The sequence below is a fragment of the Geotrypetes seraphini genome, chromosome 15 (assembly GCF_902459505.1).
Source record: "Geotrypetes seraphini chromosome 15, aGeoSer1.1, whole genome shotgun sequence".
Taxonomy (NCBI): Eukaryota; Metazoa; Chordata; class Amphibia; order Gymnophiona; family Dermophiidae; genus Geotrypetes; species Geotrypetes seraphini.
In genome coordinates this window covers 40,844,128-40,867,237 of record NC_047098.1, presented here as the reverse complement: position 1 = coordinate 40,867,237, position 23,110 = coordinate 40,844,128, and the positions used below count along the sequence as shown (strand labels likewise).

The window sequence follows — 23,110 nt, the reverse complement described above, 5'->3', positions numbered from 1 at the left end:
ATAAACCCCAATTAAGAGATCCAACTTAAAATGGCACTACGGCCCTTAGGATGTAAATCTTGCAAATATGAATCCCAGATTTGTATAAATAACATCTTTCGCTTTCTTTTAATTCCAGCATCTCTAGCTTCCCAAATGGCCAACTGATGTAATTGATTCCGCCAATGCCAAAACCTTGGAGGATCAGGGATCGTCCAATATTGAAGTATACATTTTCTAGCCAAGAGACTCATTTTCCTACACAACGCCCTATTTCCTTTAGGTAAATGGCCAAAAGCTTCTGGCAAATCCAAAATAAAGAAAGAAGGAGAACAGCGCAAAGATCTTCCAATTATTTTTGACATATAATTTATTATTCGCTTCCAAAAGTGTTGAATTATGGGGCAAAACCAAAATGCATGACCTAATGTATGACTCTCCCTCCCACATTTGTGACATAAAGATGTAGGAAGACTTCCACTATAAAACAATTGTGTTTGTGTGTAATAGGCATGTAATGTAACCCTATAATACGTTTCTCATAGCCATGAACATGATGTCACCCCAGGTGTCGCTCTTAAAGTACGGGCAATATCCCAATGTCTCAAATTAAGTTGTAGTTCTTTCTCCCATTTCTCCCGAATTTTCTGATAGACCTTGTCTGGTTGTAATTTTTGCAAAATAGAATGAATACAAGACACCGAAAGAGACATCCCCTCCTCCTGAGCAAACAACTCTCTCAATCTAGCACCTAAATGCAAACTCAACTGTACTCTGTCAAGGGATCTCACATAATGTTCCACTTGTATACAAGCAAATTGCGCTCCCCAGGACTCCCCCATCTTAGCCAACAATTCAGTACGAGTCAATAGCTTCCCCTCATTTCCCAGTATATGCTCCAATCTTAAAATTCCTCTTGCACCCCATAATCTGTACTCCCTAGAGTCTCTACCCAGAAGAAAAGCCGGATTACCTTGCAAAGGCAAGAGATCAGTAACCATTGGATTCCCTCCCAATAATTGTACAAACCAACGCCATACCGTCTGTAAAATATTAAATACAACACTTGAACGAATAAGAGATGGTAACACATTTCGCGTACTATGCAGTAACGCAAATATAATCATAAGGAGCTAAAAACTCCTGTTCCATCTGAAGTGGAGTATAAATACAATCACCCAAATGACGAAGTAAACACGCATAATTATAAATCCGCATATCCGGTAAACCCAACCCCCCTCTATTCCAAATTCCCAGCAAATATGTCAACTTTAATTTAGGTTTCTTAGCAGCCCAACAGAAATGAGTAATTTTTTTATAAAAGATCTTTAAATCCTTCTTGAGCAAACATAACGGCAAAGTTTGTAACATATACAACCATTTAGGAAAAATAAACAACTTAACCAAGCAGATGCGACCCATTAAAGAAAGGGGCAACACCTGCCAGGTATCCAACAATATTTCCATATTCTGTTAAGAACATAAGAAATGCCTCTGCTGGGTCAGACCCGAGGTCCATCGTGCCCAGCAATCCACTCACGCGGTGGCCCAACAGGTCCAGGGCCTGTGCAGTAATCTTCTATCTATACCCCTCTATCCCCTTTTCCAGTAGGAATTTGTCCAATCCTTTCTTGAATCCCAGTACCGTACTCTGCTCTATTACGTCCTCTGGAAGCGCATTCCAGGTGTCCACCACACGTTGGATAAAAAAGAACTTCCTAGTATTCGTTTTGAATCTGTCTCCTATCAACTTTTCCGAGTGCCCTCTTGTTCTTTTATTATTAGAAAGTTTGAAGAATCTGTCCCTCTTTACTCTCTCTATGCCCTTCATGATCCTATAAGTCTCTATCATATCTCCTCTAAGTTTCCTCTTCTCCAGGGAAAAGAGACCCAGCTTCTCCAATCTCTCAGAATAAGACAGGTTTTCCATACCTTTTATCAGACGTGTCGCTCTCCTCTGAACCCTCTCGACTAACGCCATATCCTTCTTAAGGTATGGCGACCAATATTGGACGCAGTACTCCAAATGCGGGCGCACCATCGCCCGATACAACGGCAGGATAACTTCTTTCGTTCTGGCTGTAATACCCTTTTTGATTATACCAAGCATTCTATTCGCTCTCTTAGCGGCCGCTGCACACTGTGCCGACGGCTTCATTGTCATGTCCACCATTACCCCCAAGTCCCTTTCCTGGGTACTCTTATTCAATAACATCCCTCCCATTGTATAGTTGTATCTCGAGTTTCTGCTCCCTACATGTAATACTTTACTTTTCTCAATGTTGAACTTCATCTGCCATCTCGCCGCCCATTCTTCTAGTTTGTTCAAGTCCCTTTGCAATTCTTCGCAGTCCTCTGTAGTCCGAGCTCCATTAAATAGTTTGGTGTCGTCCGCAAATTTTATTGTTGTAGCCTATTAAATGCGTGATTAAAATAAATTGTCTTTGATATTTCTGGGCCATAGACCACAGAAGACCACCTGGTACTGCCCTTAGGTTCCAACTACTGGAGTTGCTGTCAGCCTATCCAAACCATCTTGTCATTTGTGGGATACAGACCGCAAGAGTCTGTCCAGCACCGTCCTTATGCTCTAAATTACTGGAGTTCCCATCAAAGCTCTCCCCAGCCCATTCTAAACCGAATTGCCATATATGGAACACAGACCATGCTAGTCTGCCCAGTACCAACTTTAGTTCTTCAATTTATACCATTCATTTTCTAATTAGAGATTCTTTGTGTTCATCCCATGCTTTTTTAAATTCTATCACCATTTTCATTTCCCTGGGGAGGGTATTCCAGGCATCAACTACCCTCTCCATGAAAAATAATTTCCTAACGTTACTCCTAAGTCTACCATCCAACAACCTCAATTCATGCCTTCTAGTTTTACCATTTTCCCTTATCTGGAAAAAAATTGTTTCTATATTAATATATTTCAATTATTTAAATATCTGTATCATATTGCGCTGTCCCTTCTCTAGAGTAATCAACAAAATACTCAACGGAAAATCTTCTCAAGTGAGGTGATAATTATATATCGCAGTAGACATGGTCAGGTCTTCCCATCTCTAACCTCATACCATTTTCCTCTGGATAGCTTCAAGTCTTTTTATAGCCTTAGGCAGATACTGCCTCCAAAACTGAACACAATACTCCAAGTGGAGCCTCACCAACGACTTGTACAGGGGCATCGGAGTGTAATTAAACAGAAGCCTCACTACTTACAAAGTTATATTTTCCCTCTGTCTATTTCTCGTGTAATATGTTGTTCTCTCTCTTTCTGCATTCCACAATTTGCTGATTGTCCAGTTTCATTCCTTGGGTTGCATACATGAGATCTATATTACATACTTAAGATTCACATTTTCCTTTAATCTATTTCTTGTGTAATAAGTTGTACCCTCACTTCTTGCATTCTGTAATTCGCCGATTGTTCTGTAATTCACTTTATTCTGAAATTCGCTTCATTCTGCAATTCGCCTTATTATCCAACTCTATTCTGAAATTCGCAGACTGTCCAGCTTTATTCCTTGGGTTGCATACATGAGATCTATATTACATACTTAAGATGCATATTTTTGTTTTATCTATTTCTTGTGTTAATAAGTAGTACCCTCTCTTCTTGCATTCTGTAATTCACTGATTGCCCAGCCTTCTTCGATGTGAACCGCCTAGAAGTCATTTGACTATGGCGATAAAGAAGAATAAAGTTATTATTATTATTATCAACACCTCCTTTATTCTGCTGGTTACAGACTAGCATCCTTCTGGCTACAGCTACTGGCTTGTCATACTGTTTCATCGCCTTCAAATCTCAGACACTATCACCTCAAGGTCCCTCTCCCTGTGCATATCAGCCTCTCACTTCCTAGCACATATGGCTCCCCTCAGATATCTAATCCCCAAATTCATCACTGCACTTCTTTGCATTGAACTTTAGTTACCACACATTAGATCATGCTTCTAACTTTTGCAGATCCTTTTTCATGTTTTCCACTCTTGTTACAAATCTTGGTATCATCCACAAAAAAGCTAGCCTTACCTTCTAACCCTTCGTCAATGTCACTCACAAAGATATTGAACAGAATCGGTCCCAGCACTGATCCTTGAGGCACTTCACTACTCATCTTTCCTTCCTCTGAGTGAATTCCATTAATCATCACCTTCAATCGGTTTCTAATCCAGTTCACCACTTTGGGTCCTAACCAGTGTTCCCGCTAAGCTGCGCTGGCGTGCGCTGGCGCACAAAATATTACATCGCAGCGCACAAGTTTCACGTCACAGCGCACACTCGAGCGGAGGTGAGAGGAAGCGGCGGCGGTCTGCCCTGATCGCCTAAGATGCAGCAGCGGCGGCATCCCCGTAATTTACGGGGATCATGAAAGGAGCCGCCGCTGCTGCATCTTAGGCGATCAGGGCAGACCGCCGCCGCTTCCTCTCACCTCCGCTCGAGTGTGCGCTGTGACGTGAAACTTGTGCGCTGCGATGTAATATTTTGTGCGCCAGCGCACGCCAGCGCAGCTTAGCGGGAACACTGGTCCTAACCAGCCTATCAAGTTTATTCTATGATAAACCGTGATTAAACTTATATCTTGTTGAAGGGCTATATAGCAGGTTTTCATATACAAGACAATCATCATCTTTGAACAGGCATATTTTACAGTATAGAACATAAAATAACCATTTGTTTATTGCCTATTACAGTTCACAGAACCATTAAATATGTCTACAACTTACAAATAATTTCATCTACCTATTAACATGGTTTAAAAAATATGATTTCTCAAAGTGATTCTCAGTATTAATCACCCCAAACATGGAATACAATCAGGCAGCCCCAGGGAAATGTTGCCGACATAATTGCAAGTTTTCATATTTCAAAGGTTTTGTATTGTATACCGTGTTTATAAGCAACTGAAGGGTGCAAAAACTTGGCAGATGCTAGAAATGGTAAATATTTAAAACACGAGTTGAGTGAGTTCCAGGGTACACCAGCACAATTCTCCTGATTACACACAGGTGTTTGTAGCTTGAAATACCCTGAAGGTGCTAGTTTATCAGCAATGATACCGCAGGTGAAAAGAAGAACATTCCATAATAATACAGGGTAGGACATGGAGGAGAAAAATGCAGTGAGCCACAGGGAATAAAAATCAAATATCATCCTTCCTCTATTTTCAATTATGCCACGTCCTGGAGTATCCCCTTGCCAGTCAGGTTTTCAGGATATCCACAATAATATCCTCAACCTGAAATCTCTCATTCAGAAAATGTCTCTCTATATTTTCCCTCAGAACATCTAAGCTCCTACTAATATCTTTCCAATGACTTCTTGGAGATAAGAAAATAGTGCGTTCTCAAACATCAGCAGAATCCATTGCCATGTGTCAACAGGCGTAGCTTAAAATATCTGACCTCGATGCCAATGTGCAAGACCACTTTTCTAACATCCCCTGCTTAGGAAATGATCTCTTTGGAAACCATATAAAAGAAGCTACGCAATTAGAGAATGACACGAGGACAAATTTGTCCCCAGCTCCACAGGATCCATCTCCATTCCCATTCCATCCCCGCAAGTTCTGTTCCTGCCCCTACCCCATCCCTGCAACCACTGTTCAAGGATTGTGCAGAGCCTGCAGGGTGAGACAGGGACAGAATGGGAATGGAGATAGATCCCACAGGGATGGGGACAAATCTGTCCCGTGTCAATCTCTATATATTGTAGCCGGAACGCTCCAGGCAGAGGGCCTGGGAATACTGGCCACAATTAAACTCTTGTGAGTCGCTGCATGCCTCACAAGGATAAGTTCTTTCAGCGTTCAGTGAAAGGGACACCATCCAAACAATAAGTTCAATGTTAAATAAAGAATTGCTTTTAATTGTTCAAAACCAAAAAAACACAGTAACTTGCTTGTCAGGATTGAAATAGCAAAGCTCCCATACCAGGAAAGCACAAAGTACAAAAAAACAGTCTCTGGTTGAGAAACCAAAAAGAGTCCAAACTTAAACAAAACTCTCTTCCTCAGAGGTAAGTTCTCATTTAACTCATAGTCCAGGTGGAGTTCATTACCAAAAGAAAGGAAAAACTTTTCCACCAAAACAAAGCTACAAGACAGTGTAAAAATACTGGCTTCTTCAGCGACTGAAGGCTGGAAAGACAGTGTGCACCGTGTGGTCTTGAATCGCCAGAAATTAGGCCCTCTATCCCACCATGTAACACAGGGCTAACACCACTGTCTTAGCACATCAAGTATGCTTAACTCAAAAAGGAAAAGCACAATTAAGCTTTCAAAAATGGAATAACTAAACTTCCAAAATAAAAGTCCTTGCTTAATTCAGCATAGTACAAATCCACTCTTTAACATGAGTTAGAATTATTCAGTCAAAAAAAAGTTAGTCCAAAACAAACTTGCCATAAACTTCAGCAACATTCAAATACTTGCTTTTGTGAGGCAAACCTCCATAGGAATATTTTCAGGCATCAGCCCAACACTGGCTTCCAGGACTTGTTTCCATCTCCATGGCCAATGGTTCCTCACTCAGACTGGAAGGTGATTCTCCTCCAGCCTCCGTAAACTCCATGTCCTCTGGAGCTTGACTGCTATCAGGAGCTCTCAGCCCTGAGCCTTGTGACCTTCCCTGCTGCTGTTCCTCTCTGTTCTGATTCTCTAAGAGCCTAGTCTTCAGGGAGAGCAGCTTGCAGCCCCGCCCCAACCCTCAAGTGGAAAGGATTTCCGGTGATTCACCTTGTGATCCAGAGGGGGATGGGAACCTAGCACTGCTGCTCTCTTACTCCCTCTACAGGCCCTAGAAGAAAATTCAGACTGAGAGGCAGAAAATGGGGAATAAGGCAGATTATGGGCAGTGTCTGGATTTGCACTGGGGCCTGTACTAGGGACACTCCTAGCAGGCATAGTCTGCTTATCACAATATGCATAAGATTTTTAAAAACATGAGAAATGCATGACTACTTAATCCTCTTCTAAGACTCTTCATGACTACTTAATCCTCTTCTAAGATTCAGACGTCCAAGAGATATTCCACTACCTCAAGACACCCTTTATATTGCACCAAGTGTAAATACAATCAGCCATCCATATCTTCTCGAGTTCCTACTCAGAGATGACTCAAGCAACAGAGAATGCAAAAGCCTCAATCATAACCACAATCCAAACAGAAGCAATCTATTTGACTCCATCCTATAAAATTTAGCCAGTGTTTCCCCAACCTCTTCCTCAAACTCTCCCCATAGAGGTCGAATTGCCCACTGTTACCATCACTATCCATAATATCATACCATTGGGTCCTTTAAATATTGAAACAAGGATATGCCCTTCATTTGCAAAAAAAAACAAACAAACCCCTCCAAACCATTCTCTAAGAAAGTCCTGTTTCAACTCCTATCAGAAAACCTCCTTCACCAAGAACTCTAAGGCCTCCTCCAGCTCAATGCAATAGAGCCAGTACCTCCACAGGCGAGGGGCTGAGAGTTCTACTCAAAGTATTTCTTCATAACATAAAAAGATCAGCGGAATTTATCTAATTTTAGGCCTCTGGGCTCTCAACAAATACTTAGTGAAGGATAAATTTTGTAAGATCTCTCTGGGAACCCTATTACCAATGTTGGAGAAGAATGACTGGTGCTGCTCTTTGGATCTCAAAGAAGCCTACACACACATTCCATCTCAGCCCACAGGAAATACCTTGGCCAGTACAAGGTGCTTCCATTTGGTCTAGCTTCATCACCCAGAGTATTCACAAAAGAGTGGATTCTATAAATGGCACCATCGGTGGCCACCATCTTAAAAATAGCCACATGTGTCAATCACGCAATGGCACTGTTTACAGAATCGCGCCTTTGGGAAAAATAGGCACCGGAAATATAAGCCAGGGTTTTGAAGGCCTACATTTCCGGCACCTACCTTTTACATGAATCATGCCTATGGAGACACTCTACGCCTAATGCTACTTCTATCATTAGCCATGCCTAAATTTTCTTATACTGTGTATCAGCTATATTTTGCTATATAAAATTAATAAACAATTTTTAAAATAAAGCCATGCCTAGGCATTAGGTGTCATAAAACACCTCCATAGGTGCAATTCTAGAGCCATTTTTTTCAGGTGCCTACCATTTTTCTTTTAAATGCTTTTTATTTTTTAATGGTGTTTTCAACTTAAGTTAAGCCCCAGTAGGGCCATTTGCTTGTCTACATCTCAGGGAACCTCAATGTTCACTCTCCCCCAATGGTCTCAAGTTACCAGAATGCTTTTCCAGTGATTTTGAGTGATCTAAGATCTTTGTAAGTCCCTTCAATGGTGGTTAACACAGACCGATTTATTCAATCAACCTTCTGTTCCATACTCCATCACATCAGAAAGTATTGACAACAGATACTTCCATGCTTGGTTGGGGAGCCCACCTCAATGGTCTACATACTCAGGGCAGCAGGAGTCCTCATTAAATTAGATAGATTGTGAGCCCAACGGGACAGATAGGGAAAAATGCTTGAGTATCTGATTGTAAAACCGCTTAGATAACCTTGATAGGCGGTATATATAAACCTAATAAATTTGAAACATACATGAAAATGCTCCACATCAATTTCCATGAGCTTCACACAATTCACATTGCTCTCTACACATTCCAAAATCGCCTCCTCAATAAAGCAGTACTTATTTGAACAACCAGGTAGCCATGTACTATGTGAACAAACAATGAGGCACAAGGTTTCATTCACTTTGCCAAGAAGCCATCCAGATTTGGTCCTGGGCTATTCTTCACAACATTTTCCAGAAAGCAGTCTACCCAGAAGAAAGACAAAATGTCCTAGCCGACAAGTTGAGCAGACTCCTACAACCAAGAGTAGTCACTCAACACCACCATTTGGCATCAGAACTTTGTCAATTGGGGAACCCCTAGAAGTGGATCTCCGTTGCTCCCAACAATCACAAACTTCCAGTTTTCTGCTCCAGACTCTACACACCTGATCGTCTGGACTCAGATCTTTCCTTCTCAACTGGAGGAACAAGTTTCTCTATGCTTTCCTCCAATACCCCTACTCAGGAAGACTGTACTCAAACTTCACCAAGAATGAGCCACCATGATTCTCATAGCACCTAAGTGGCCTCGGCAACCATGGTTTCCTCTCCTCCTACAATTCACACGGGAACCCATCATACTTCAAGTCTTCCCAATGCTGCTCACACAGAACAAGGGCTCTCTTCTCCATCCAAATCTATGTTCATTAGCTCTCACATCGTGGTATCTCTCTATGAGACAGAAGGTACTGCATTAGTGTCAGCCATCATAGAAGCTTCTAGGAAACCCTCTATTCAGCACTGCTATCATTTCAAGTGGACTCATTTTACAATCTGGTGTAATCTCACCTCACTGCATCCGACAACTTGTCCATTACCATCGGTTCTGGACTATCTTCTGCACCTCTCTAACTCTGGTCTTAAAATTACTTCAGTTAGAGTTCATCTCAGTGCTATAAGTGCTTGCCATACACTTCTAGATAAAAGCCATTATCACTACATCCTCTGGTTTCCAGATTCATGAAAGGCCTTTTTCATACCATCAATCCAGCATCCTCCAGGAAACAGGAATGGTGTTCTGAAGATTAACAGGGTGAAAGTAAAGTTTTGAAAGTGGCTCGGGAACGGTGCTTTCTATGTCTAAATGGATCACAGCAAGTATTTTGACTTAAATAGTAAACATGTTAAAATATAAAACTGATAAGATAAATTAACTTGATATTCCACTGATAATAAATTGATAAGATAAACTAACAGCTTAAGATTTTTTGAAACATTGAGAAAGGAAAGAAAGAAAGCAAGGAAGCTTGGAGAAATTTGCTGTGCGACTCCCATTGGAGAACTTCTCTGTGTGACTTCCAGTGGAACTCTGAGGCTTTTCCTACCTTCAGACTCTGTCTATATCTGATGGCAATAATAACACAAAAAATAACATTAATATTTTGTTTAAAAAGTATATTTGATTTTGGTAGGTGATTTCTCCTATTTTGGAGTTGGTGCATAGAGTGATTTTTTTTTCCTACTACGGTACCCACTGTTTGATTTCAGAAACATGGCCATTTGCTAAGTATTTATCACCTCGGCAGCGTTTTTGTTTTGTTCTTTTTTGTATTGCAGGAGCAGAGAGGCAGAGGGAAAGGCAGGAGGAAACAGCCAGAGCAGGCTGTTAGACCGGGGTCGCGGTGAGAGTTAGCTCCGCCCACCCCCACCCGCGTCAGAGGTTACATCGGGCCCGGGCTCCCCCTATAAGAAGAAGGGAGCCAGGGCACGAGGTAAACCTCGGCAGCGTTTTTGTTTTGTTCTTTTTTGTATTGCAGGAGCAGAGAGGCAGAGGGAAAGGCAGGAGGAAACAGCCAGAGCAGGCTGTTAGACCGGGGTCGCGGCGAGAGTTAGCTCCGCCCACCCCCACCCGCGTCAGAGGTTACATCGGGCCCGGGCTCCCCCTATAAGAAGAAGGGAGCCAGGGCACGAGGTAAACCTCGGCAGTGTTTTTGTTTTGTTCTTTTTTGTATTGCAGGAGCAGAGAGGCAGAGGGAAAGGCAGGAGGAAACAGCCAGAGCAGGCTGTTAGACCGGGGTCGCGGCGAGAGTTAGCTCCGCCCACCCCCACCCGCGTCAGAGGTTACATCGGGCCCGGGCTCCCCCTATAAGAAGAAGGGAGCCAGGGCACGAGGTAAACCTCGGCAGTGTTTTTGTTTTGTTCTTTTTTGTATTGCAGGAGCAGAGAGGCAGAGGGAAAGGCAGGAGGAAACAGCCAGAGCAGGCTGTTAGACCGGGGTCGCGGCGAGAGTTAGCTCCGCCCACCCCCACCCACGTCAGAGGTTACATCGGGCCCGGGCTCCCCCTATAAGAAGAAGGGAGCCAACGGCGCCCAGCCGTTCGGCGCACGGCGAAGGCGAGCGGCAAAGGCGCTCGCCTTAGCGAGAGCGCCTTTGCGAAGGAGCCTTGAGAAGGAGCCCAGACAGCAGCAGCAGCAAAAATCTTTTTTCTCTCTCATTACTCTCTTCTCTCTCTACCCTTTCAGCTAGCTGCACGCCGGACACCACTCATACACACCGAGGAACCAAAGGAGCAGGGAAAAAGAAATGGAGGCTGCAGGAACCCAGCGGAGCTACCCAGTGTACTGCATCGAGTGTCATATGTATGACTACCTCCCCTCCGGGAGGCAGGCGTACATATGCGGTCGATGTCAGGAACTGGATAGCCTGAGGAAGGAGGTCGGGAGACTGCAGGCCAGGGTCCAGGAGCTGGAAGGACTGTGCACCTTAGAGGAACCATGCTGGACAACGGAGGATACCACCGGAGAGAGTCACGTCACGGAGCAAGTAAGAGAGCTCGAGAAATTCATCGAGGAGGCCTGCAGGATGGTGGCGGCTCAGGACAAACAGCACATCGGAATGGAACCAACAATTGGACAGAATCCACCAGACGCCATGAGAGTAGGACCTTGCGGAGGAGCTGGACAGACAGAGGAGATAGTGACCCAACCGAACCCAGAGGAAATTCTAACGGATCGCGACACGGACCTGAGACCAGAGAGACAACCAAGGAAGGGGAAGTCTGCAATTGTAGTGGGAGACTCAATCCTGAGAGAAGTGGACAGTCACATAGCAGGAGGGAGAGAGGACCGACTAGTGACATGTCTCCCGGGGGCGAGAACGAAGGACGTCATTGACAGAATAGAGAGAATCCTGGACGGAGCTGAAACAGAGGAGACAGCGGTGATAATCCACGTTGGAACCAACGACATCAGCAGGAGGAGCTACAACAGGACTACACTAACTGAGCAGTTCAGGATCCTGGGGAGGAAACTGAAGCTGAGGACAAGGAGGATAGCCTTCTCGGAGATCCTGCCAGTACCGAGGGCAGATGCTAAGAGACAGACCGAGCTGCAAGCAGTAAACGGTTGGCTGAGGAGATGGTGCGAAGAGGAGGGTTTCCAATTTGTACGGAACTGGACAACTTTCTGGGGGAAGAACAAGCTCTACAGGAGGGACGGACTGCACCTGAGCACGGCTGGGACGAGGTTGCTGGCACGCAACGTCCAGAGCAGCATAGACTTGGCTTTAAACTGAGGAGAAGGGGAAAGCCGACAGTCGACCTGACCTCGACACATCGGACCAAAGTATCAAACAAGGATACTGAACCAGAAATTTGTAAAAGAGGGCTCGGGACTGAGAGGGAACTTTTGGGAAAAGGATACATGGATGCAATGCAGGGAGCCAATGCACAAACGAACCTAGCAAGCAGAATTAAGAGAGAGCAACAGGAGCCAGAGGGTCATCCAAACATGGGGGAGCAGGCTGAGGACAACATAGACACACCGCAGGATGGGGATGAACACAACAAAGCTCCGGGGCTGGCAACCCATGAGGAGGTTGGCAGGGGCGCCAAACCACGAGGAAAACCAGCGGAAAAGGCAAACAACCAGGACTTAAATTGCCTATACACTAATGCTAGGAGCCTAAGAGCCAAAATGGGAGAACTAGAAGTCATAGCCAATACAAAGGACCTGGACATAATAGGAGTCACAGAAACGTGGTGGACTGACGACAACAAATGGGATGTGGCCATACCAGGGTACAAACTCTACAGGAGGGACAGGACACACAAGAAGGGTGGAGGAATAGCGCTTTATATAAAGGACTCCATACCTTCAACCAGGATAGAAACAACAGTAAGGGCGGACGACTTGGAATCACTATGGATTAAGCTACCTGGAGGAGCTGGAGCAGACATAAAATTGGGCCTGTACTATCGCCCACCTGGACAAACGGAAGCACTCGACCAGGACCTGGAGGCTGAGCTGAGGCAGATATGCAAAAGCGGAAGCGTGATGGTGATGGGAGACTTCAACTACCCTGGGATAGACTGGAGTATTGGACACTCAAACTGCACAAGGGAGACCAAATTCCTGGAAACCACGAGGGACTGTTTCATGGAACAGCTGGTCACGGAACCAACACGGGGGGATGCAACTCTCGACCTAATCCTCAATGGGCTAGGGGGACCTGCAAAGGAGGTGGCGGTGCTAGAACCCCTAGGAAACAGCGATCACAACATGATCCAGTGCAAGCTGGAAATTGGACCATCAAAGGTGAAAAGATCCACAGCGACAGCACTCAACTTCAAAAAAGGGAATTATGATGGCATGAGGAAACTGGTGGGAAAGAAACTCAATGGTAGCGAAAGGAAGATGGAGTCTGTAGAAAAAGCCTGGTCCCTACTCAAGGGCACGGTGCAAGAGGCACAGAACCTGTACATCCCCAGATTCAGGAAGGGGTGCAAAAAAAACCGAACAAAAAACCCAGCGTGGATAACAACTGCAGTGAAAAAGGCGATAAGTGACAAGAAAACATCGTTCAAAAAATGGAAAAAGGACCAAACAAAGGACAACCAAATGGAACACAAAGAACACCAAAGGAAGTGTCACCGTGTGGTTAAAAAAGCTAAAAGGGAATATGAGGAGAGACTGGCGGGGGAAGCAACAAACTTCAAATCGTTCTTCAGATATGTGAAGGGGAAGCAACCGGCAAGGGAAGAAGTGGGGCCATTGGATGATGGAGACAAAAAAGGAGTGGTAAAAGAGGAAAAAGAGATAGCAGACAGGTTAAATAAGTTCTTCACGTCAGTCTTCACGAGGGAGGATACATCCAATATTCCAGAACCGGAGGACATCGTAAATGGGGATCGGGATGAAAAGCTGGTCCAACTAGAGGTAAGCCAAGAGGATGTCCTCAGGCAGATAGACAGACTAAAGAGCGACAAATCGCCAGGTCCGGACGGCATTCACCCAAGGGTACTCAAGGAACTAAGGAACGTAATAGCAGAGCCACTTCGCCAAATATGTAACCTATCCTTAAAGACTGGAGAGATCCCGGAGGATTGGAAAATTGCAAATGTCACACCCATCTTCAAGAAGGGTTCAAGGGGGGACCCAGGGAACTACAGGCCGGTGAGCTTGACCTCGGTCCCGGGAAAAATGATGGAAGCACTGATTAAGGACAGTATCTGTGAACACATAGAAAACAATGGACAGCTAAAGTCGAGCCAGCACGGCTTCTGCAAGGGTAGGTCATGCCTCACAAACTTATTGTACTTCTTTGAGGGAGTAAATAGACAGGTGGATAAAGGGGAATCCATTGACATCATTTACCTTGACTTTCAAAAAGCCTTTGACAAGGTACCGCACGAAAGATTGCTTAAAAAACTGTGGAGACACGGGGTGCAAGGGGAGGTCCACCGATGGATCAAAAACTGGCTGGCAGACAGGAAACAGAGGGTTGGAGTGAAGGGCCATTACTCAGACTGGCATGGGGTCACGAGCGGAGTTCCGCAGGGGTCGGTGCTGGGACCGCTCCTGTTCAATATATTTATTAATGACCTGGAGGCGGGAACAAATTGCGAAGTTATTAAATTTGCGGATGACACCAAACTCTACCGCAGGGTTGAAACCATGGAAGACTGCGAAGATCTGCAAAGGGACCTAACGACGCTAGAAGAATGGGCCAAAAAATGGCAAATGAACTTTAATGTAGGGAAATGCAAGGTCATGCATGTAGGGAAAAAGAACCCGATGTTCAGCTACAAAATGGGAGGATCACTGCTAGGGGTAAGTAACCTTGAAAGAGACCTGGGAGTGATGGTGGACACGTCTTTAAAGGCGTCGGCACAGTGCGCCACAGTCTCAAGAAAAGCAAACAAAATGTTGGGTATCATTAAGAAGGGTATCACGACCAGGACAAAGGAGGTCATCCTGCCACTGTATCGTGCAATGGTGCGACCGCATCTGGAGTACTGTGTCCAATATTGGTCGCCATACCTCAAAAAGGACATGGTGGTACTTGAGGGAGTCCAGAGAAGAGCAACTAAACTGATAAGAGGTATGGAAAACCTCTCATATACTGACAGACTGAAAAAGCTGGGGCTGTTCTCCCTGGAAAAGCGGAGACTTAGAGGAGACATGATAGAAACCTTCAAGATCCTGAAGGGTATAGAAAAAGTAGACAGGGACAGATTTTTCAGATTACGGGGAACCACAAGTACAAGGGGGCACTCCTTTTAAAATTAAAAGGAGACAGGTTTAAAACAAATGCCAGAAAGTTCTTTTTCACCCAGAGGGTGGTGGACACATGGAACGCGCTCCCGGAGGCTGTGATAGGCCGGAGCACGTTACAAGGCTTCAAAGAAGGTTTGGATAGGTTCCTAGAGGATAAAGGAATTGAAGGGTACAGATAAGAGTAGCGGTTGGTTATAGGGATAGTCTGGGACCATTGCTCAGGCAATGGGCCTGATGGGCCGCCGCGGGAGCGGACCGCTGGGCGAGATGGACCTCTGGTCTGCCTCAGCGGAGGCAACTTCTTATGTTCTTATGTTCTTATCATTCGTAGACTGCAGCAGGCTTTTCTATAGAACTTTCATACTGTATTATGCCTTGCATGGGTTGTTTCTTTGGTGAGGGTTTTTTTTTAACTTTTATAAAGTAGATAAGTATTATGTTTAAAACTGAGGCTTGTTATAGCATTATAATTATAAATAGTCCAAAGTCAAGGGGTAGACATTTCTCATATTGATTAATATAATTCTCTTGAATCAGGGTTGCCTCAGTATCAAATTAGGTAACTTCAATTAGTTCAGAATATAGCTTTTAACTCTCATTCATGGTCAGTAGCTTAGATGATGGCACTCGAAGCAGAAGGAAGATAGTGCCAACCCCCACCCCACCCCTCTGTCAGTAATAGGGGGTTCAGCACCTTTCAAATCCTTTTGGGTTTTTTCACCAACAGCAAACAGGGACTCCTACCCATTGCTTGCACAGGCTCAAGCCTTCCCTGTGATATAATTTCCTGGTTCCATGAAAAGGAAGTTACAGGTAAGCATATTCTCTAAAGTGTTGTGCCTCAGTTCTAGTGTGTAAATCTGAAAAGGGGGCATGGCCGGGGAAGGAGCATGGACAGATCATGGGTGTTCCTAAAATTTATGCACCTTTTTATAGAATATGTCCGATCCACGCACAAGTTAGGCACAGGCAATTAGGCCCAATCTTCCTTGATCTAAAAGTTATGACACACACTGATACTTAGAGTGATTCTATAGAATCGTACTAGGTGTCATTGTAGTCAGTGCTGATTTTTTTGTATGCCATATATTAAATTTTGCCCATAGTGCATAAATGCAAGAAAGGTGCACACATGGAAGAGCATAGGCAGCTCCCCTACTTACATACATTAAATTTATAGATTAGGCATATAAGTGCTACATTTAGGCATAGACCTGGCATAAGTGGACACACATCAATGTATATATGCAAATGTACACTAGTATTCTGCTTTATGATGGAATCTGAGCACCCAGATGACATTATAGAATAGGTTTTCCCAACCTGCATCGAAGCATGCAACCCCTATTCATAAGTCACTACATTGGCTTCCTATCCACTTCCACATACAATTCAAGCTTTTCTCTTCTGTCTTGCTACAACCCTCTTCATGAACTCTGTTTGCCAAACAAGTCATTTTTATTCATGGCTCCCGAAACCTGTCCTGAGAATCTCGATGCCCAGCTAGATTTTTACAATATCCACAATGAACAGGCTTGGGATAAATGAATGCAGGCAGATTTATTGGATGCATACTTATTTTGGATAAGTAAAAAAAAAAAAAAAAAAAAAAAAAAATAAAATGCAGGCAGATTTATTGGATGCATACTTATTTTGGATAACCTGGGAACCCAAGTGGCTATGGGGTCTTAAAACCTTGCTCTTATCTCTCCATTCTCCTCCACCGTCAACTCCAGATTTCATATTTGCACCTTGTTGTGAAATGGACGTGGAATAAATTTCTTGAGTTGATGTGTCCATGCTCCTTATCTGGCCTTAGATTCCATTCTACAAACCTACCTTTTTGAGGCTGCTTTTAAAGTCTTAACAATTGTTTCTCCTGATCACAGCCTTGTTGATTTTAACCACATGCTTACATTCTACATCAGGGGTCTCAAAGTCCCTCCTCGAGGGCCGCAATCCAGTCGGGTTTTCAGGATTTCTCCAATGAATATGCATGAGATCTATGTGCATGCACTGCTTTCAATGCATATTCATTGGGGAAATCCTGAAAACCCGACTGGATTGCGGCCCTCGAGGGGGGACTTTGAGATCCCTGTTCTACATGGTCGTGACAAGACTAAGCTCTACTCTTTTCTAGGTGCTTGTACAGCACCATTTACATCTAGTAATGCTATAATAATAAGCAGTAGTAGTAGAAGTAGATATCTCTGCAACTTGTGCTCAACAAGGAAGAATGAAGCTCCTCAGAAACTTGTACTTGAAGACACTCATTAGCCAGCTCCCATTGCTCTCTGCCTCCCTAAAGAAGTTAATGAGAAATGCTTGTGCAGCACTTCTTGCGCTGGCCAGCCTGATAAAGGGCAAAAACACTTTCATAATTCTATGTTTTTAATACTGTAGAAAGGACACAAATTTTGCTGCAAAATCTGCTCCGCACGAGGCAAAAACTGAGCCATCAATGAATAAGACTACTGACCTCTTCCTCTAGCCCATGTGTACACACGAGTGGTGCCAGTGCTCTTTACCTCCGGCACGGAAGGCACAGCCTGCATTGTCCCCATGTATAGTTCATTAATTTTACTGGAGCTTTTTAATGGCAAGATATATTTGGGCAGCCCTTTATAAAACCACGCACCAGACCGCTTCCAGACCTGTTGGGGGAGAAAAAAAAATAAACATGACATTTAGCTGGATCAGAACTGCTTATTTTTTAAATCTTTTTTCATTGTTTTAAGGGGGGAGTAACCTTTTTATAGAATAGCTAAGTGAATTTTCAGTGTCATTTATTAAATTTGGCCCTACATGTACATATATGTTTGTACAGTAGATGTTTGATCGTTTATATGTGTTTTGGACAATAAAATTCTGGGGGCCCTCTTATTGCCTTTTCATTCAACTATTTTATGCCTTTTGACTTTATAAAATACTAATGTAAGCATGTACAGACACGTAGGTGTTTATGCTTATTAAAACGTTTAATATACCACTTAGCTAATCAAAAGATCAAAATGATTCACAATAAACACTAAATACTACAAAAACAAATTAGAAAGGAACTACCATTTAAGACAGTAAATTGTACCATCCAACCAAAAAACTAAAATTAAACAGAAAATAATAAACACATTATTCTTTTAAACCAGACATTTCCAGAAGAAATCAACTCTCGTTACTCTACTAGGTTAAATGCTAGCACCAACACTCACACCAACTTGGTAAACTGGGGTGGAAAAGTAACCTAATGGTTAGTGCAGTGGGCTGAGTTCCTGGGGAGCTGGGTTTGATTCTCAAGGCCGCGGCGCTCATTGTGACCCTAGGCAAGTCAATTAACCCTCCATTATCCTAGGTACAAAACACACCTTATTGTAGTTCACCCTTAATCCTTTTGTGCCATGTTAGTCCGTTCTGTCTTTGTATCTGATAATATGTATTTTTGATGTGTACCCCCTGATTTTAAATATTTTGTATAAAATCAGTTAGTATTACGATCAAATAACCATTACACTTGAAACTTGTAACTGTTAGCACGTTTTATATTGCATGCTAACTACTTACTGCACTGGTAAAAGGACCCTCAAAATGGTGTTATTAATGGATTTGTATTTTCAGTGTATGCACAATAGATATTGCCTGTGAACACTTACCTGTATACATTTAAAACCAAGTACTCAGTACAGTTTTCAGTAAACTCATGGTTTAAAAAGGAAAAAAAGACTGCACTAGGAAACTGACTTTCAAAAAATATTTCTTGGGGTAAAGCAGTGCTTTACATGAAGAAATAGGCTGTAATAAAACTGTCCCCCCAATATGCAGACTTATCAGAGGCGTTGATAAGTTTGCATTTATGTGCATACATTTGAAAAAAAAGACACGTGCATAACTTTACTCAAAAAATTTGAGCATTAGAAACGGCAGGTGCAAAATATCAGCAAGTAAATTCCCTGGGGTAATTTTCAAAACGGAGAAATGCATACACTTTTGATATGAAAATTCACCCATACATGTACAGGGAAAAGCATGCATGCTATATTGACAGATACGCTTGTTTATACAATTAGCCTTGTACGATGCAAACCCTGTAGCGTTCTGTTGATTGAATACATCAAAACTGAAACACAGCCCCCACAGAAAGGCTAGTAGCAGACTCTGGTTGTGCACAGGGGCTGTGCTGCTGTCTTTAGCGTAACCTTCTGAAAATTAATCCTTGTTACGTTTACTTGAAGGTTCTCTTCCCTAATAACAATCAGCTTTTACTAATTGGTGCAATGCCTAATAAATTGGAAATCTGCATGAATTAAATCAAGCACATCAATCATAAAGCCCCTGGTTCATTTTATCTGCAGTGCAATCACTGTTGATTTAGAACCAAAGGAAGCAGCATCAAAGCAAAAAGCAATTATAGAAAAGGTCTCTCTACCAACATCAATGGTGAAACTTAATTATCCTTTGTTAATACCATTATTATTAACAAATGTATTTAGGAATTTGGGGGTTTCTCTTATACAGAATCACAACTCTCTCCTCGGATGATGTTTTAATAACATTCATGCTTTTTACATAAATACTTCCTAAGCTATGATGAGAAGATAGGCAGGTAGTTTCTTGCGATTGGGAACCAGAAGGACGAGCCTGGGAAATATCACTGGAATCATTTACTTAGGCACAATGTGAGAGGAAGAAAGGAGATTTAGACTGATCATAAACTAGATTCATATACCAATTTCCACCTCAGTTCTGAATCTTCCTACATGCCTTCAATTTTGAAAGCCAATATGTGGGGATGCAGTTTTATCACGGATTGCAAAATTAAAATACATATTAATGCAATTTTGAAATTGCATGCACTGTAGTCCAAAATGTATTCAGTGTGGGGGTGAGAGAAGACATGGAAGTCCTTCTTTGACTACTACACAAGCTGTGTTCAAATCACTGCATCTAAATATATGAGATGTGGGATGGACCAATGATAGCTTTAACTATGTTTATTTTGCAGGAAAACTCTTATCCATTAAACATATTTACAGCTCCTGAGCACTTCACATACCTGGCCCATTGGAGCAATAAGTCTAGAGCAGTGGTCTCAAACTCGCGGCCCGGGGACCACATGCGGCCCGCCCGGTACTATTTTTGAAGCCCTCGATATGTTTATCATAATCACAAAAGTAAAATAAAACAGTTTCTTGATCAAATGTCTCTTTAGCTATAAATTACAATATTATTATTAAGACTTAGCCAAAAAGAAAGATTTATGAACTATAAAGAGTTTTACCTCATGCAAAATTGTCATTTCTTTAATAAGACATTAACTATTTTTTCTGAGGCCCTCCAAGTACCTACAAATCCAAAATGTGGCCCTGCAAAGGGCTTGAGTTTGAGACCACTGGTCTAAAACCATCAAATAGATCTTTTAACATCCTCTGAAACCCTGCTAAATGCCAAGCTATTCTTTTTTTAACCTGATAACAATAATAAACGATGAACTTATCTGGTTTCTTAAGATTGGTTAGTCTAGGTCATCTGGATTCCTAAAACTGGTCCAAAACATAATAAAGTTGCACACAACCACCAAAATGTCAACTGAAGTGTGGCTGCCGTATTATAGGCTCCCACAACCCTGCCAGGACAACTCAGATAACTCCAGCTGGCAAGGCCTGGGCATTTCTACCACTAGAGCTCCACTATTTGTTCTTTTGCCACCCCCACGCCCATCAAAATTCTGACACCCTAGGTTACTGCCAGTTTTGCCCAGTCATATTAGTTATGACATCATTGCATCACAATCCTGAGATCACAGCTCTGCTATTGCACACAGACAAAGCCAAAAGGAGGCTGATAAGTGACAGCAAGGTCAATTGTTTTAAAAGTCTTTCTAGACTACAATAAACCTCCCCAGTTGTGTTTAAGAAGTGATAAGTAAAGGGTGTGCTAATCATCGAGAGAGAACCTTATGCAACATAAGGCCAAGTCAAACCTAAACATTCATTGACAGATTCGCCAACCAAGTTATGACACAAAATAGAAAATCAGAAAAATGGACTGGATGAATCAGGTCTTTTTGCTAAGACATATTAGATTGGAGTTTTACTACCCAGCGATCCACTAACAGGTCTAGACTTCTAAACACATGCAGCAAGCGGTTTCAAATGTGCATGATCTGCTGAGTGAGAAGGTACAAAAAGTGGAGTATGTAACTTATTTATACAACAAAGTAGACGGTATTAATTCATAATTCTGCAAAATTCAGCCTCAGGTATAGACTAATTACATTTTAAAAAAATGAGAAATGTTTGCCAATAAAAATAGGGCAGATTATGTTTAATATATTCGTGAATATATAATAATAATAACAGCTTATATACCGCAATACCGTGAAGTTCAATATGTACAGTTATATGTACAGAACCATTAAAGAAGTCAAAAAGGGCAATAAACTACGTCCTAATTAGTTATTTTATTAAATTTTAACAAATTTTGTGTATAGGGACAAGCCTCCATAATCTGAGGCTTGTCCCTATACACTAAATTTATGTTAAAATTTAATAAAATAACTAATTAGGACGTAGTTTACTGCCCTTTTTGACTTCTTTAATGGTTCTGTACATGTATATTTAATTAATAGATAACTATTTAATTTTTGGCTTTTGTTATAATATATTTGCGAAATACATAACTGAAGGGTCAGAAGGAAAGGTTTGCCTTTTGTAGATGATACCCTGAAAGGAATGGAAACCATGAGAAGAAATCTCCAAAAATTCGAAGAATGGCCAAAGATCTGGCAGTTAAAATTTAATGCAAAGAAGTGAAGAACCCAAAGGAGATGTATGAGATAGGAAGAGAGATTCTGATAAACACAGCTCAGGAAAAGAACCTTGGGGTGATAGTGTCCGAGGATCTCAAGATGACAAAGCAATGCAACAAGGCGAAGCAAGCCTACAGATGCCTAAGGCCGGCATAGGCGTGGCTTATGCTAGAAGTGACCTTAGGTGCCCTTAGGCATGCTTAGATGCTTTTGTAGATGCGAGTCAGATGCCTTAAATATAGGCCTATAGAATGCTAGCCTTCATTTAAGGCTTCTGTCCAAAAAAATAGAGGCAATTGTGGACACGGCGCTTGCCGGTAATTGCCATGTGGTAGGCGCCCATTTTGCAAGTGCCTACTGCGGCAGACACCGTTTCCAGAATCAGGCCCTTTGTGTATTTAGGTCTCTCCCGGTCACTTTTTAAGCATCTGCAAACCCTACAGAGTGTAGAAATTAGGCTCCTAGGAAATGCACACTTTTCATCATGTTACACCATTGTTTATGAAATATCATTTAGAAGTTTAAACTGTTTTGAATTGTGCACAAATCGTTGTGGGAACAAGGACCACTATATCTGAGCAAATGGCCAGTTTTGTACACACCAAGATGCCCCATTTTTTTTGAAAACACATTGGGCCATCACAAGAAAAAGGGCATTCTTCTGGCTAGAACCAGCTCTATGGAATCATTTGCTTAAGGAAATTAGGGCAGAAGTATAATAAATTTAAGATATTACCAAAAATATACTTTTCTTTAAGCTGGCATTTGGACTCTAAACCCTCATGTGGGAAGCTGTGGTGTTCTTTGAGGTAAATGTGATATCTTTAATGCTTGTTGTTGAGATTATATATGAAAAATGTAGCTATATACTACAAGACATGACATACAATAGGATGAATGTTTTATCTGCAGTGAATAGATTAGGTCTGTCCTCTTTTTATCTGGAGTTCTTTTCTATCTTGAATGTTTAGATCAGTGTTTCACAAACTTTTCTGGCCAACAGCACACTAAATCCAGTGCCCCAGCCGGAAGTCGATGCAATGACATCACGCTCATGTGTGACATCATCGCTTCAACATCCGCACATGTGTGAAGACCCGTCTGGCTGCGAACCCGCCATTACAGGGATCCGGGAGGTGCGGGGAGAAGAGGAGAGTCATCTGTGCTGGCTGATTTCCTACAGGACGCGCCTCTCGCAGCGTGGACGATTCTCCTCCTCAACAGTGTGTC

The 23,110-nt window shown here is 42.6% G+C and overlaps 1 protein-coding gene across 5 annotated transcripts in view; it reads right to left on the bottom strand.

The window, feature by feature from the left end:
• RPH3AL (rabphilin 3A like (without C2 domains)) overlaps nt 1–23,110 on the bottom strand; it is a 196,868-nt gene that overhangs the window by 32,303 nt on the left and 141,455 nt on the right. For all 5 annotated transcript variants that reach the window (XM_033922685.1, XM_033922683.1, XM_033922688.1 and 2 more), the window contains one exon: nt 17,558–17,732. In XM_033922685.1, the coding sequence (XP_033778576.1) occupies nt 17,558–17,732 (175 nt within the window). The remainder of the gene's footprint in view (nt 1–17,557; nt 17,733–23,110) is intronic.